We start from the raw sequence: 15,766 nt of genomic DNA, 5'->3' as shown, positions 1-15,766 counted from the left end.
CAGAAAGAAGAGGAGTATCAAGAAGATTGGAAGAAATTCAAAGATTATTTAGCCAAATATTGTAGCATAAGATAATCAGAAGTCACTTGAAAGTATCAAATAGGTTTAGGATTAGAATAAGAATGAATTGTAAAGCATTATGGATTTAGATTATTAAGAAAAGAGAAGAAGATGGTAAATTTTATTAGAGTTAATTTTATTAGAAAGAGGGTTTTGGAGAACTGTTAGCAGTTAACAATGAAAGTTAAATTGGGTTTTAGAAGTAATAAGTGTTTATATTCTTGTTTATTTTTTTCAGTATTGTAACATGTTTTCTTTTGTGTGTTTTATATGTTATATCTGTTATAAATGTGGAAAATCATGGCAGCTGAAGATGATGGATTTTTCGGAGCTAGCCGACCTGACTGGAAGAGTCCGCGACCAGAAGGAGGAGGAGTATCAGGAAGAATGGACGAAATTTAATGACTATTTAGTTAAATATGTTAAGTTAATTTAATTGGAAAAGCTTGCAAATGTTAGATAGGCTTAGGATTTAAATACGTAATGTTAGGAATTAATATGTTTAATGCCACAATAGAAAGAAAGATGTTAAGTGAACAAGTTAATCTGACGAGAAAATTGGTTTTGGAAAACTTAAAATGACACACACTGAAATTCAACTAGGGGGGTACGAGGAAGTCATTTGACAATGTTATTAGGATTGGTTTAAAAACGGTTGAGATCTATGTTTGTTTGTTTAAAAAAAAATTGGAAAATCAATTTTAAAAATTGAATAAATAAATAAATAAATGTGGAAAATCAATGAAAATAAATTTGGGGAAAAAAGAGAGTTTTGACTTTAGTTTTACTTCCAAAGTACTGTTATGGGAGGTGAGGCTGTTGTTCTGAAATGGCCGCCTCAGGCTTAGTAAACACCCACAATAAGGTGTGAGGGAACTGCCGTCAAGCAGCCATTTCGCATCCACCTTGGTACTTTTCCAGCTACGGTTAAGACTAGGTCTGTTCTCACAAGCTGGTGAATGCAAGGAAACCATTTTTATACGTCAGGAAAAATGCTGAGGGGGTGGGGGGGACAGAGAGGAGAGTTGTGGGAGTGCAAAGTGGTGAAACAATTCTGGATTATGATACATGAAGAGCTTTAAAAAGATACAGGAGAAACTCGAAAAATCAGAATATCGTGGAAAAGTTCATTCATTTCAGTCATTCAGCTTCAAAGGTGAAACTAATATATGAGATTGACTCATGACATGCAAAGCGAGATGTGCTTCTACTTCTCAAAGGTCTAATCTTGCTCGATTTGCAATCCTTGTTTTGCTGATTTCCTTGAATATTCCTTGAATATTTCCTTGAATATTCTAATTTTCTGAGATTGTTAATTGGGGCTTTTCATCAGCTGTCCGCCAGGCTCATCGCAATGATATCAAATCAAGGCTTGACATATCTCGCTTTGCATGTCATGAGTCTATCTCATATATTTGTTTCACCTTTCAGGTTGGATTACAGAACTCAAGGAACTTTCCCACGATATTCTAATTTTTCGAGTTTCACCTGTATTTAGGAATTCGATCTGTAAAAAACCAGAGGCACTTTTGCTGGTTTTAGTATCAAATGACATCCCTAAGGATAAAAGGAATGTATTCCTTTACGCAACCGCGTCAGCCAGAATCGTAGTGGCAAAAAACTGATAAAATACCAGAATTATTAGAATGGAGAACCAAATTTCTTGAATTTGCGGAGATGGCAAAATTAACAGCATCAATTAGAGGCTACTCTAATCAAAAAATTAATAAAGAGCGGGAATGCGTTAAGGAATACATGAAAAAAGTCGGTGCTGGAGATTAAAAATTAATATGCAAAAGTTTAAAAGGTGCAAGGAGATAGGATAATAATGTATTAAGGTTGGAATAACAAATAAAGTGAATAAATAAATAATAGTAGGTAAAAGAGATCGCACACGGGTGGAGGGAAGTATTGGGCTGTGGAGGAGAGAGGTGAAGGGATTAATTGAAATTGTTAAAGATTGGTATAGGATTTAAGAGATTTAAATTTTCATAAAGATTCTATAAGGAAAGCAGAAAGTAGCAAGAAATATCAAGTAAAAGTATCGGAGAGGAGATCAGTGTAAATGAAAACACGAGACTTATGGTTTTGTTCCATATGATTTTATTTTGGAGCTGTCTGTTTATTTTGGAGTTGTTTGTTGTAAAGTGTGTATATTATGTGAATAAAATAATAAAGGATTTGGAAAAAGGCAGGCAGGCAGGCAGGCAGGCAGGCAGGCAGGAAGGAGAGTCGTGTGTCAATCTGGCCTTGCTCCAAGAGAAAGGCCTCCGAAAATGTATAAAGTTAGTAATAAATGTTGGAAATGTAAAGAAAAAGAGGGAACATTTTATCACATGTGGTGGGAATGTAAAAAGGTGAAATGCTTCTGGGAGAGGATATAAAATGAGTTGAAAAAAATGTTGAAATATACATTTATAAAGAAACCAGAAGCATTTCTATTGGGCGTTGTGGGGAGTGATATAAAGGAATGTAAGCTCTTTTTATATGCAATAACAGCAGCAAGAATATTACTGGCCCAAAAATGGAAGCAAGAAGAATTACCAACGATTGAAGAATGGAGGATGAAGTTAATGGACTATGGAGAATTAGATAAACTAACAGGAAGGATTCGAAACTGGTGGGACCAGAAATTCACAGAAGATTGGAGTAAATTTACGGACTATTTGAAAAGTAATTGTGAAGATCAGACGACGTTTGTAGGGTTGCAAGAAGTTTTGTGAGGAGTATTATTGGAAGTATTGCAAAAATGGAGAAGGGGAAGGATGATTTGTCAAGAGATGTAAAGGCAATATAAAGTTAAGAAATGCATAAGAAGTGGTGAAAACGGTGGATCGTCAGAGGTGCTGATGGAAGTCCAAAAAGATTGTATAAGTGATAAGTTTCGTGGTACATTTCATAATTTATATGTTAAAATTAATAAAAAATATTATAAAAAAAGATGGCGGCCTAAAAGCTGCTGGGCGGTTTTCCGTCTACCAGCTAAAATGGAGTCAGAGTTGTTTATGGGGTGACACACACATTAAAATAAAAATAAAAAGCTGGCTGTGTGTTTGTAGGCCTCTGTTGGCTCCAAATGGTGGCTAGACTGTCCCCACCTCAGTCCAATATTTCCCTCACAATTTCTCCTCAGTCTCCTGTTGCTGTTTTCTGCAACAGCCTTCATTCAAACTCCCAGAGCGTGGCTTACAATTAATAAAAAACTCGACAATTTGATTCAGCAGAACATACTCGAATCCAAAAATAAATATAAATGGCTGCCTTCCCAACACCACATAATGCGCACACATGATTTGATAATTTACTTGTCTTTCGATAATGCGCACACATGATTTGATAATTTACTTGTCTTTTGATAATGCGCACATATAATTTGATAATTTACTTGTCTTTCGATAATGCGCACACATAATTTGATAATTTACTTGTCTTTCGATAATGCGCACACATAATTTGATAATTTACTTGTCTTTCGATAATGCGTACACATTTTGGTTACACCACTGAAATGAGTAAAGATGGCCAAGAGACAGAGAAGCATTTTTGGGTGGAGAAGAAAGGGATGAAAAGGCAGTGGAAAGGCCAGAGGAGGTGTAAAAGGAAATTAGAAAGCGAGATAAAAGGAGAATAATAAAAAAAATAGGAACAGAGAAGTGAATAAGAGGAAACTCTGACGAGAGAAAGGACTCAATGCAAAAGGAATTAGAGGGGAAGAATGAGATAAAATGGCTTCTTTTTTCAATGGTGGGGGAGAGACTAAGTTATAAGTTGAGTGTGAAAGGAGAACTGGAGAAGAAATTGCAGGAAATGGGTAAAAATACCTTGAAAGGTATATGAGTGGGCAGGACGGGGGAAATATAAAGAGAAAAAGCCTTGCAGCGGTTCTCAACCTGTGGGTCCCCAGATGTTGTTGGACTACAACTCCCATCATCCCTGAGCTCTGGCCTTGCTAGCTAGGGGTGATGGGAGTTGTAGTTCAACAACATCTGGGGACCCACAGGCTGAAAAAGGCTGAATTAGAACCTCTGAGTTGGAAAATCCTGCCTAAAACGAGACCCACTTTGAGTCCAGCAACTCAAATGAATTATTCCATGGGTAGGCAGCCTAAGGCCTGGGGGCCGGATCCGGCCCAATTGCTTTCTAAATCCGGCCCACGGACGGTCCGGGAATCAGCGTGTTTTTACATGAGTAGAATGTGTGCTTTTATTTAAAATGCATCTCTGGGTTATTTGTGGGTCCTGCCTGGTGTTTTTACATGAGCAGAATGTGTCCTTTTATTTAAAATGCATCTCTGGGTTATTTGTGGGGCATAGGAATTGGTCCATTTCCCCCCCCCCAAAATAGCCCGGCCCCCCACAAGATCTGAGGGACAGTGGACCAGCCCCCTTGCTGAAAAAGTTTGCTGACCCCTGAATTATTCTATTTTCGTATATATTTCAACAATCCCAATGTTTGAGAGTGAGAAGCACAAATGTTACGAAGGTGTCGTGATCTGTTGCGGAAGAACCCGATTGAAGAAGAGACCAACCCAGACCTTGTTGTTGGATATGCAGGGCCCCCCATGGAAGCTCGAGTTTCAGGTGCCCCCCAAAATATCTGCAAATACCAATTCCTCGTGGGTTTCCAAGTGATACCCGAACAGCAAGATGCCGAACTGAACGGATCACTGTGTCTGATCCAGCTGTGCAGGATAAAACAGAGGTAGCCAACCTGTTGCTGCCCCCTTCCCCAGATGTTGTTGGACTACAACTCCCATCATCCCTGACTGTTGGTCATGCTGGCTGCAGGTGATGGGAATTGACTTCAAACACTGTCTACCCCAAGGATAAAGGAAGTGAAGGGGGAGAAATCATTCATATCACCCCTGAGCAATTTGGAAGAAAGGCGGGATAAAAACCAGATAGGAGATTGGGTCTCCAGACAGTTGGAAGCTGGGCACGTATATATGGATGTGAGCCTTCGCTCAACACATGGGGGTAGTCAAGGGGGTGGGAAGGGGGCAGCTCATCACCCCCACATTCTGTGGAATGTAATCCACTAAGAGCAGACAAATACAACATTCCTTGTTTTCCTAGAGTAGACATGCAAGGGGATGTTTGGTCCAGCCAGTCGAAACTTCCTCTTCCTCCTGGCTGGAGCATCCTTCCTTCTGCATGTGATAGAAGGTGGGCGTGACCTAACCTGTCCAGGTAACAAAAGGACGAGTCACACAGCACACCTCTCTCTTTTTCACTTCCTTCTTCGTTTGACCAGCTTCTAGCTAGGACTGCCCAAAAGCACTGGGATTATCCCCCCATTTGTTTTGTTTTTTTAAAAAAATAATATTTATTGCCTTTTCCAACAATTTAGACACTACAGAAAAAAACACCATACAATACAATAAAATACAATACACAAAAACACTACATTACACTAACAAAACACTAACAATAAACTAACAAAACAAAACAAACGCAATTTAAAACACATCAAATGCTTTCAATAACTTATCTTTCATTTACTTGTTTCCGTGACCTCCTCACACCTCCCTTTTTGTATTCCACTTCTATTAATTTTTCCAGCAATTCCTTTCCATCTTCCTCTATTTTTAATCTTATAATTATCTTAACACATTCTAACCTTATTTTTCCTTTAATACTCTATTAATCTATTTATCCTTAATTCCTTATAGCATTTCTACTAAAGCCATATAACTTCATTCCAACATTTTCCTAACATTCATTAATTTTACAGTAATTCCGTAAATAATCTTTAAACTTTTTCCAGTCTTCTTCCACCGACTCTTCTCCCTGGTCTCGGATTCTGCCAGTCATTTCTGCCAATTCCATGTAGTCCATCAACTTCATCTGCCATTCTTCCTGATTATCCCCCCATATGGAATAGATCCACATGTATATACAGTGGTACCTCAGGATGCGAACGGGATCCGTTCCGGAGCCCCGTTCGCATCCTGAACGGAATGTAAGACGCAACAGCACGTCTGTGCATGCGCGGGTCGTGTTTTGCCGCTTCCACGCATGATGTTATTTTGAATGTCTGCGCATGCGCGAGCTGCGAAACCCGGAAGTAACGCGCTCCGATACCTCCAGGTTGCTGTAGAGCGCGACTCGAACGCACTCAACCCGAAGCACATTCCACTGGAGGTATGACTGCATTGGTAACTAAGTCTGCCTTCAGGGATCCATCTGTGAACTGATGTAAGTAAACTTCTTTTATTGAGTTTGACAGGGCTGTCTTTACCCATGGGTGTGGGGCACCAGGGCACACTGAATTCTAGGGGGCACCAGGCGCCCACAGCTGAAGCCACCTAAGCTCTTAACTATCTACCTGTTATGAAATAATAATTTTGATCAAGCTAGAAAAATAAAATACATATATACCTAGGCATTACCAAAAATGTATACCTACTGTTTCACTAAAGGACTTTCAATTTTGTGCACTCATTTACCAAAGACATGCCACGCCATCAGTGGCACTCTCTGCTTTTCCCCTCAAGTTTGTGGGATCGAAAGAAAAAAATCATCCGGCGAAACGTTTCCAACCCGCTAAGAAAAGAAATATGGGAACAAGGGAGGGCACCCCCACGCCTGCTTTTATTTGGAGATTTTTTTTGTGGGGGAGCTGCGGCGCTGTTCCACGCCTCCTCTCTTAACCGTGCTTTAATTGCTGCAAATTAATTAAAACCTTGGAAGCTTCCCGCAACAAGCGGCTCCGGCGGTGGGTTGGGGAGGCGAAGGCGAGGCGAAGGAGCCTCCAGCCCAAGGCTGCAACTGTAGAAGGAGCCCACGAGAGAAATAACCGGCAGTCAGAGTCACTAGTGGAGCCATGGACTTGTTTCGTCTCTGGTTGGGGATGGCGCTGGGTGGATCTTTGTGTGCTGGTCCCGGGGGGAAGGTTACCGTTGGCGTAGTCAAAGTCCGGTCCTGGGTCAATAGCCTGGAAACAGTTCCGAAGGAGCGGGGCGAGGTCCGAAGCAGGAAGCCGGGCGGGGACAGGAACACTGGAGCAACAGGACTGGATGCTGGCCGAAACAGCTCTTCATCGACGTTGCTCCCGCAACCTGAGACCGGGCTGACTGGCCTTTATCTTCTCTGAGGCCAGGGGCGGTCCCGGCCCCCAGGAGACCCGCCTCTCTTGGCCTTAAGGCGAGCACTCCTCCTGGGAGAAACCAGTTCCCTTCGCCTCTCTGCCCTGAGCCTCTGCAGTTTAGGAGAGGCTGGAGGGTTACTGGGCCCAGGGGGAGACTCACCTGCAGGCACTGAGTCCTCAACCTGCTCCTGAGGATCCGGCACAGGTGCAGGCGCTTCAGAATCAAGGCCCTGCCCCAGTTCAGCCGGCCCTGGAGGCGGGGACTCCTGTGCAGGCTGGGATTCCTCTGGTTCAGCCTCTGAATCAGAATCCCAGGCCATCACACTTTGCACTTCGGTGGCTCATATGCTAAAGACTGCCCTGGACTTTGAATAAGATTGTGGTGTCTTTATTTTTTTAAGGATTCAGGGAACTTACCAGGAACATACAATTCAATCTGAAACAGACCGAATTGTATAATAGTGAGAGGCTCACACGAGCCTGCAACCAGCTATCTACTGTGCTTGTAAAAAGGGGAATGTAAACTCTGCTAATGAATAAGACTGTGGTGTCTTTATTCTGTTAAGAGGGATTCAAGGGAACTTGCCAGAAACGTACAATTCAATAATAGTGAGAGGCTCACACGAGCCTGCAACCAGATATCTGCTGTGCATGTAAAAAGGGGAATGTAAACTCTGCCAAGTAAAGGTATTTGCTAGCGCAAGTTAGGAAGGAGATTAATAAACAACATATCCTCTCCTGCCACCCTGAACGTTCCCACACATTCAAGTAAATCAATAAAAATACTTAACTGAGGTTCTGCACCCCCCAACAGATATCCTAGCCCCACACATGCCGCAACACATCTTTTCGCATACCTTCTTGCTGCACACTAAAGTACAGAAACAAGGCATGTGCCAGACAAAAAATGCCCACTATATGGGACACAGGTAGCAAATTCATCAGGATTCCATGGGAGAAAGGGGTGCAGAGCATGGCTTTCTGTCCTGAGTTTGAAACCGAGAGGCTCAGAACATGCAGAGCTGAGGCCTGGGGGAAAGGAGCTCACCGGCCACTTGAAGTGGAAAGGGACCCGGATGGGCCCGCTGGTGGCCACGGCGTTGCGGTCAGCAGGGACGATGTCGCTCAAGGCTGCCCCAAAGGTGCAGGGGGGCTCTGGAGAAACCACGGCCTGGGCGTGCTTCAGGCAGACGCGGAAGAAGAGGCGGCAGGGCTGGCCGCCGTGGCAGAAGCTCCGCAGGCTGGTGGTGGTGAAGGAGTGGACTTGAAGTTCAAAGACGCCAGCCAACTCAGCCTGTGACCAATAAAGAGAGGGTGGGGGGAAACCAGTTAACGCAGGAGAGACCTTGCAGCCCCCTCCCTCTCAGCTATTACAGGAACACAGGAGGCTATCTGTCGGATACTGAATCAGACCATTGGGTCCATCCAGATTAGCGTTTTCTGCACTGACTGGTCATACGATATCTTTATTGTCATTGTCCCATACAGAACAATGAAATTGAAAAATCTACATAAGACATTCAAAAACCCCTAAAAACTCTGAAACCCCATTTTAAAATACCAATATACTCCTATAGAGATTCCTTATACTGCGTTTAAAACTAGAAATGCATTTGGGTAGAAACTGTTTCTCAGGTGGCTAGTCCTAGTCTTTATAACCCTGTACAGTGGCTCTCCAAGATTTCTGCTAGGGGTCTTTTCACGGCCCTTCCTGGAAATGACGCTAGGAATTGATCCTGGAATTTCCTGCATCGTGCACAGCAAATGCTCTGCCACTGAACTATTCATTTATTGATACCAATATTTGTATACCACTATGTCATAAATAAGGGACGCACGTGGCACTGTGGCCTAAACTGAGCCTCTTGGGTTTGCTGATCAGAAGGTCGGCGGTTCGAATCCCCGCGACGGGGTGAGCTCCTGTTGCTCGGTCCCTGCTCCTGCCAACCTAGCAGTTCGAAAGCATGTCAAAGTGCAAGTAGATAAATAGGTACCGCTCCGGCGGGAAGGTAAACTGCATTTCCGTGTGCTGCTCTGGTTTCGCCAGAAGCGGCTTAGTCATGCTGGCCACATGACCTGGAAAAACTGTCTGCGGACAAACGCCGGCTCCCTTGGCCAGTAAAGTGAGATGAGCGCCGCAACCCCAGAGCCGTCTGCGACTGGACCTAATGGTCAGGGGTCCTTTACCTTTACGTCATAAATAGATATAGATATATAACCATATTTTTCTGTGTATAACACCCCCCCACCCCACCCCCCCGTGTTTAAGACGCCCCCTATTTTGGGGGACTCAAAATTAAGAAAATAGGGGGAGACTGCCAAGGGTTGTTAAGCTTTTTTGGGGGGACTGCCAAAAATTGATCACCCAACGCGAAAATACTGACAAACGTCAGCGTCGCTGAAGCCACCAATGGTCTGCCCATTCAACGCCGGCAGCCGCCAAACAACCGCCTAATTGCCGCAGCGGCAGCCAATCACAAACAGCCCTTGTGACAACCACCAATCGCCCACCCTCGTGACGCGGAGAATTTCCTGCTCGCAGCTGAAACCAATCACCCCCTGCCCCGCACTCCCTGTGTATAAGGTGAGCCCCAAATTTTAACATCATTTTTTAATAAATAAAAAACCTCGTCTTGTGCACGGGAAAATATGGTGTATCTCAAAGCGGTTTGCAGCGATAGAAATATAAAACCATACAAAGGTTAAATACAGACCATCAATTACGCATTATGGAAGGATGAATTCTTAACTGCCTTCATAGGTTTGGTGGGAAAGAAAGTTGGCACAGTTATTCCATACTGTTGGCAGAGTATCCCACAGGGCTGGGCCAATGACAAGGGCGGCTTGGTTTCTCATTGTCAAATGAGTCTCACCAACTTGGGGAATGACCAACAACGTACCTGAAGCCAATGTTAGAAACTCGGATATATAAACTAGGCACCAAATGGCTCCTTAAACCAACGTCGCAGTCGCCAAAACAGAATGTCTAATTGCCATTTGGGGGCCAGACGGCTCTAAAGACTTTTCAAATAATGGACTGACTGTGATGGATTCTCAGTTAAACATCTGGCTAGTTCAGATGGCAACCTTGAGCTAGGTTCAGTTACAGATAGGTAGCCGTGTTGGTCTGCCATGGTCAAAACAAAATAAAAAAATTTTTCCTTCCAGTAGCACCTTAAAGACCAACTGAGTTAGTTCTAGGTATATACCTAGAACTAACTCAGTTGGTCTTTAAGGTGCTACTGGAAGGAAAAATTTTTTTATTTTGTTTTGAGCTAGGTTAAGAGCTTTGAGAACTGAAAGAAGGGAAGTCATTTGGTCGAGGGATAGTCCACATATATTTGTTGTTGTTTAGTCGCGTCCGACTCTTCGTGACCCCCTGGACCAGAGCACGCCAGGCACTCCTGTCCTCCACTGCCTCCCGCAGTTTGGTCAAACTCATGCTGGGAGCTTCGAGAACATTGTCCCACCATCTCGTCCTCTGTTGTCCCCTTCTCCTTGTGCCCTCCATCTTTCCCAACATCAGGGTCTTTTCACATATATATTGCCCTATTATTCCAACCTCTTTTTCTTAACAGTGACTCTTCTTGCTCAGGCTGCCCAGAAAACGCAATTTGGTTCCAGAAATTCATTTCTGATTGTGCAGATAAAATAGAACTGACAGAATACTATAGGGTGGGGTATTAGTGTGTGAAAACAGTCCAAATGCAATGATCCCCAGATGGTGGAGACATCAGGTGCCATTATGAAGCCCAGGAATCTTCACTTGGTTGCAAGTGGTCCAAAGCCGGGTGCAAAATGCGCCTAGCGCCTGGCTAATTTCAAACACTGCCTGCAGCAGATCTCAGTGATCTGAGCTGGGATGTAAGGGTTCAGGTAATCCCTGAGGTACCCTTGACCTAAGTTGTTCAAGAACCTTGAACCTAGCTCAGCAGTAAGTGGCAATAACAATGTCCCTTTCCCCATCCTTACTCCTTCCTCACAGCCTTTTATCCAAGCAGGAAGTGAAATGTCCACAGTGGGCAACAGTCAGTTAGCCAACCTCCAAGTTATGCTCTGGACCCAATATGCTTGCCCTGAGGTCTCAACCCACAACCCCCCTGGCCCAGGCAGGGGGGGGGGCTGCACTGTAGCTGTTCCCAAAGCACAAACTTCATGGGGAGGCAAACTAAGGCCCAGGGGCTGGATCCGGCTCTGTCGCCTTCTAAATTTGGCCCACGGACGGTCTGGGAATCAGTGTGTTTTTACATGAGTAGAATGTGTGCTTTTATTTAAAATGCATCTCTGGGTTATTTGTGGGGCAGAGGACTTCGTTCATCACCCACCCCCAATATAGTCCAGCTCCCCACAAGGTCTGAGAGACAGTGGACTGGCCCCCTGCTGAAAAAGTTTGCTGACCTCTGAAACTTCATAAACCCTCTCCAATGCTGCAGCCAGTTCCCATTGTACAGTGGTACCTCAGGTTAAGAACTTAATTCGTTCCAGAGGTCCGTTCTTAACCTGAAACTGTTCTTAACCTGAGATACCACTTTAGCTAATGGGGCCTCCTGCTGCCACCGTGCCACTGCTGCGCAATTTCTGTTCTCATCCTGAAGCAAAGTTCTTAACCCGAGGTACTATTTATGGGTTAGTGGAGTCTGTAACCTGAAGTGTCTGTAACCAGAAGTACCACTGTGCTTATGGCTGCCAACCTTTTCAGAAGCTCTTGCAGGGGTGTCTTACCCATAGACATTAGTGACGCGGGGCGCCAGGGTGCCAGATTTTGGAGGGTGCCACAGGCTGAGTGTCTGGGGCAGCCCGCTCCCCTCCTCTAAGCCACCCTCTAAGCCATGCTGCCTCTGGATCAGGGAAGCCCCTTTGCATCCCCCTCCTGACGGAGCTGCTTGGGTGCCTGGCGGGCGCGATCGGGGGTGGGCACAGGGCACCCCTCTCTGGCCGCGTCGCTGCCTGCGCACCTCCCTGTGGAGTCTGCGAGCGGAGCAGGGAAGCGCCCTGTGCGATCCTGATGCCGAGCGAGGATGGCACAGCCAGCAAACTACCTGATCTGCTTGCTGGCCCTCCTGTGGCGCAGACTTCCCCGGACGGGGGCATTTCAGGGGCAGCAGGTGCTTAGAGAGAGGTTTCGTGGGAGGCCATCTGGGTCGCAATCTGTGCGCCTCTTAGTTATGTGCAGCGCCAAGCGCACATTGGACCACGCGATGTAAAGGAGCCAGACCAAAGCACCCCCCCCCCGAAAGGTCAACAACTCTGGAAAACGGAGAGATATTTGCACCATGGCGCCAGATATGCTTAAGACAGCCCTGAGCTCTTGTGCCAGGAACTACATACAGCTGGATTTGGCAACATCACCTTGCCAACAAAGGCCCGTATAGTTCAAGCCAGTGTTTCCCAACCTTGGGCCTCCAGCTGTTTTTGAACTACAATTCCCATCATCCCTGACCACTGGTCTTGCTAGCTAGGGATGATGGGAGTTGTAGGCCAAAAACATCTGGAGGCCCAAGGTTGGGAAACACTGGTTCAAGCTCTGGTTTTCCCAGTCGTGATGTATGGAAGTGAGAGCTGGACCATCAAGAAGGCTGATCGCCGAAGAATGGATGCTTTTGAATTATGACGCTGGAGGAGACTCTTGAGAGTCCCATGGACTGCAAGAAGATCCAACCTCTCCAACCTAAAGGAAATCAGCCCTGAGTGCTCACTGGAAGGACAGATCCTGAAGCTGAGGCTCCAAGACTTTGGCCACCTCAGGAGAAGACTCCCTGGAAAAGACCCTGATGTTGGGAAAGATGGAGGGCCCAAGGAGAAGGGGACGACAGAGGACGAGATGGTGGGACAGTGTTCTTGAATCTACCAGCATGAGTTTGACCAAACTGCGGGAGGCAGTGGAAGACAGGAGTGCCTGGCGTGCTCTGGTCCAGGGGGTCACGAAGAGGCAGACACAACTAAACGGCGACACAACAACAACCAGTTGAAAGTGTTCATCTCCATGCTGTCAAAAAATTAACAATTGCCTGCTGATTTCTACAAACTGTTGGTGAGTAGGGCTGTCATATTTCAAAAAGTAAAAATCCAGACACAAAAGTTCTTGAACTTTTTAAAAAATTATGGCCGAAGTTGTTGAGCTTTTTGGGCAAAATTTTGCCGGACATTTTGTCGTTTTCCCACCCATGCGCTGCTTCCAACCACAGTGTTCCGGCACCCTCTTCTCACAGTGGCCAATCAGATGTCTGTGGGGAACATGTTGCCCAGAAACGTGCATCATGCTCCCCACCCCGTCAACATCATCTGACCATGCGAAGGGCTCTTTCTTCCTCTGAGCTCTTTTTGCAGAGAAAGCAATGTCTTGTTCCCAGACACCCCCATATATAGCAGGACACTGAAGTCCCTCTCCCAGTCTCTTTCTTTATGCTCCCACCTTTTACAACAATAGCAAACCATATACAGTCCTACCTCGGGTTACAGACTCTTCAGGTTGTGTTTTTTCGGGTTATGGACTGCCAAAACCCGGAAGTACCAGAACGGGTTAATTCCAGGTCCATGCATGCGCAGAAGCACTAAATCGCGCATGCGCAGAAGCACCGAATTGCAACCCGCACGTGCGCAGACGCGCAGCTGTGGGTTGCGAACACTGCAGCTTGTGAACGTGCATCCCGCACGGATCACATTCGCAACCCGAGCATTCACTGCACTGACAACAGAATCTAGATTACAGTCTACATTAATTACACTGCACACTTCCCCTCCATTCTGGAAACAGCAGTTCTTGGCCTTCCATTGGTCTCTGCTTAGACATTTCCGTTGTGCATCTCTCTCTCTCTCTCTCAATCTCTCTCTCTCTCTCTCTCTCTCTCATATACACACACAGAACATTTCACACAAATTCCACCCTACTTTCCCGACTCTGGAGGTAGATATATTTGTGTGTTTTGGTGGCAGGAGGGAAGGAGACTAGCTTCCTGGAGGAGCTGTAAAGACTTTATAGACGTAGTACCTGCCCCACTTTTGTGAGAAAACCCTCGCACTTTTGCAAACAGCCACGTGAAACAAATTTGCTGCTCTCCTGCTTCTCCTCACTGAATCCATGGCCAGATAGCTCACCCCTCAGATGCTTCCTATCTTAATAAATACTATAAGATTAATGAATGTTAGACTGACATGGGTTTAAAAATAATGTGGTTTTCAGAGATATTGAGTAAGAAAAGGAATGGAGTTAGTAAAAAACTTTTGGGAAACAAGGGAATGGATTTGCTGATGGGATAATGAAACTAGAATACAAAACGGTGAGGTATGAGGAAGTCGGGGAAAATAGGTTGAGAAAATAAGGTTCGAAACTATATTTGTTGTCCTTTGTCTGTGTTTGTTTTTATTGTTGTTGTTTGTATTTGTATGTTTTTATTGGAAAATTTAATAAATATTATTTTTTTAAAAAACAACAATAGATGCTTCCTGAAGCGGCCCCGGCATGGTGGAAATTAGACTGACCTCGACTAGAGCCAGGGCCTTTTTGGCCGTGGCCCCGGCCTGGTGGAACGTTCTGTCACAAGAGACCAGGGCCCTGCGGGACTTGACATCTTTCCGCAGGGCCTGCAAGACAAAGCTGTTCCACCAGGCCTTTGGTCAGGATGCAGTTTGACTTACAGTGGTACCTTGGGTTACAGACGCTTCAGGTTACAGACGCTTCAGGTTACAGACTCCACTAACCCAGAAATGGTACCTCGGGTTAAAAACTTTGCTTCAGGATGAGAACAGAAATCACGCAGCAGCAGTGCGGCGGCAGCGGGAGGCCCCATTGGCTAAAGTGGTGCTTCAGGTTAAGAACAGTTTCAGGTTGAGAACAGACCTCCAGAACAAATTAAGTTCTTAACCAGAGGTACCACTGTACTTACTTTCCTTTGTATAAAACAAGCCCGAAGGAGGCCCCAATCCGCTCACAGGTCCTTGTAGGATCAGTGGCAACAGTTGATCCTGGCAAGTATTAACCACTCTCAACTCCAACCTGGTAATTGCCACCTGTCTAGATTTTAACTTGTCTGAATTAATTTTAAGATGCATTTTAATTCATTGGTGTTTGTTTTTATGCACATTGTGTTGTTTTTATGATGTTAGCTGCTCTGAGCCCAGTCTTGGCCGGGGAGGGCGGGATACAAATATATATATATATATATATATATATATGCTTTCGTAGATTTTCACGGGTACAGGAATGCAGGTTTTGGTGTCCTCGGGTGTCTTCCCGTGTAAAAGTTGGGGTGTCTAGGCGACGTTTCGACGAGGTCTCACTCGTCATCTTCAGGCTGGTGCTTTCGGCTTCTTGTTACTGGAACAGAGCAGGATCTCAGTGTTTGAGTTCCTATAAATACTGTAGAGGGGGTGTGGTGTATAGCCTCCAATGTTCTGGGCAGAGAGGAAGTTCCCAGGCTAGTGTGCCTTTTCTTCTTTTGTTCCTTAATTACTTGAGAGATATCTTGAGTGATTTCTTGAGTGATATCCTGAGTACCACTTAGGTGGGTCATTAGGTGTGGATTAGTTGTTAAAGTCTTTGTGTCTTGACCTCTTGAACTTTGTGAAGAGTTTTCCTGAGAAGATGGCTGTACTGTACTTAGTTGTGCTCTGGCTTGGC

At 45.0% G+C, this 15,766-nt stretch overlaps 1 protein-coding gene across 1 annotated transcript in view; it reads right to left on the bottom strand.

Moving 5' to 3' along the window:
• DLL3 (delta like canonical Notch ligand 3) overlaps positions 1-15,766 on the bottom strand; it is a 180,230-nt gene that overhangs the window by 158,709 nt on the left and 5,755 nt on the right. Inside the window, exon 2 of the mRNA XM_081869022.1 lies at positions 8,198-8,443. Coding sequence (XP_081725148.1) covers positions 8,198-8,443 — 246 coding nt within the window. The remainder of the gene's footprint in view (positions 1-8,197; positions 8,444-15,766) is intronic.

Source organism: Podarcis erhardii (genome assembly GCF_964252035.2).
Source record: "Podarcis erhardii genome assembly, chromosome: 7".
Classification (NCBI taxonomy): domain Eukaryota; kingdom Metazoa; phylum Chordata; class Lepidosauria; order Squamata; family Lacertidae; genus Podarcis; species Podarcis erhardii.
The sequence above is the reverse complement of the archived record's forward strand: the minus strand, read 5'-3'. Positions and strand labels throughout refer to the sequence as shown.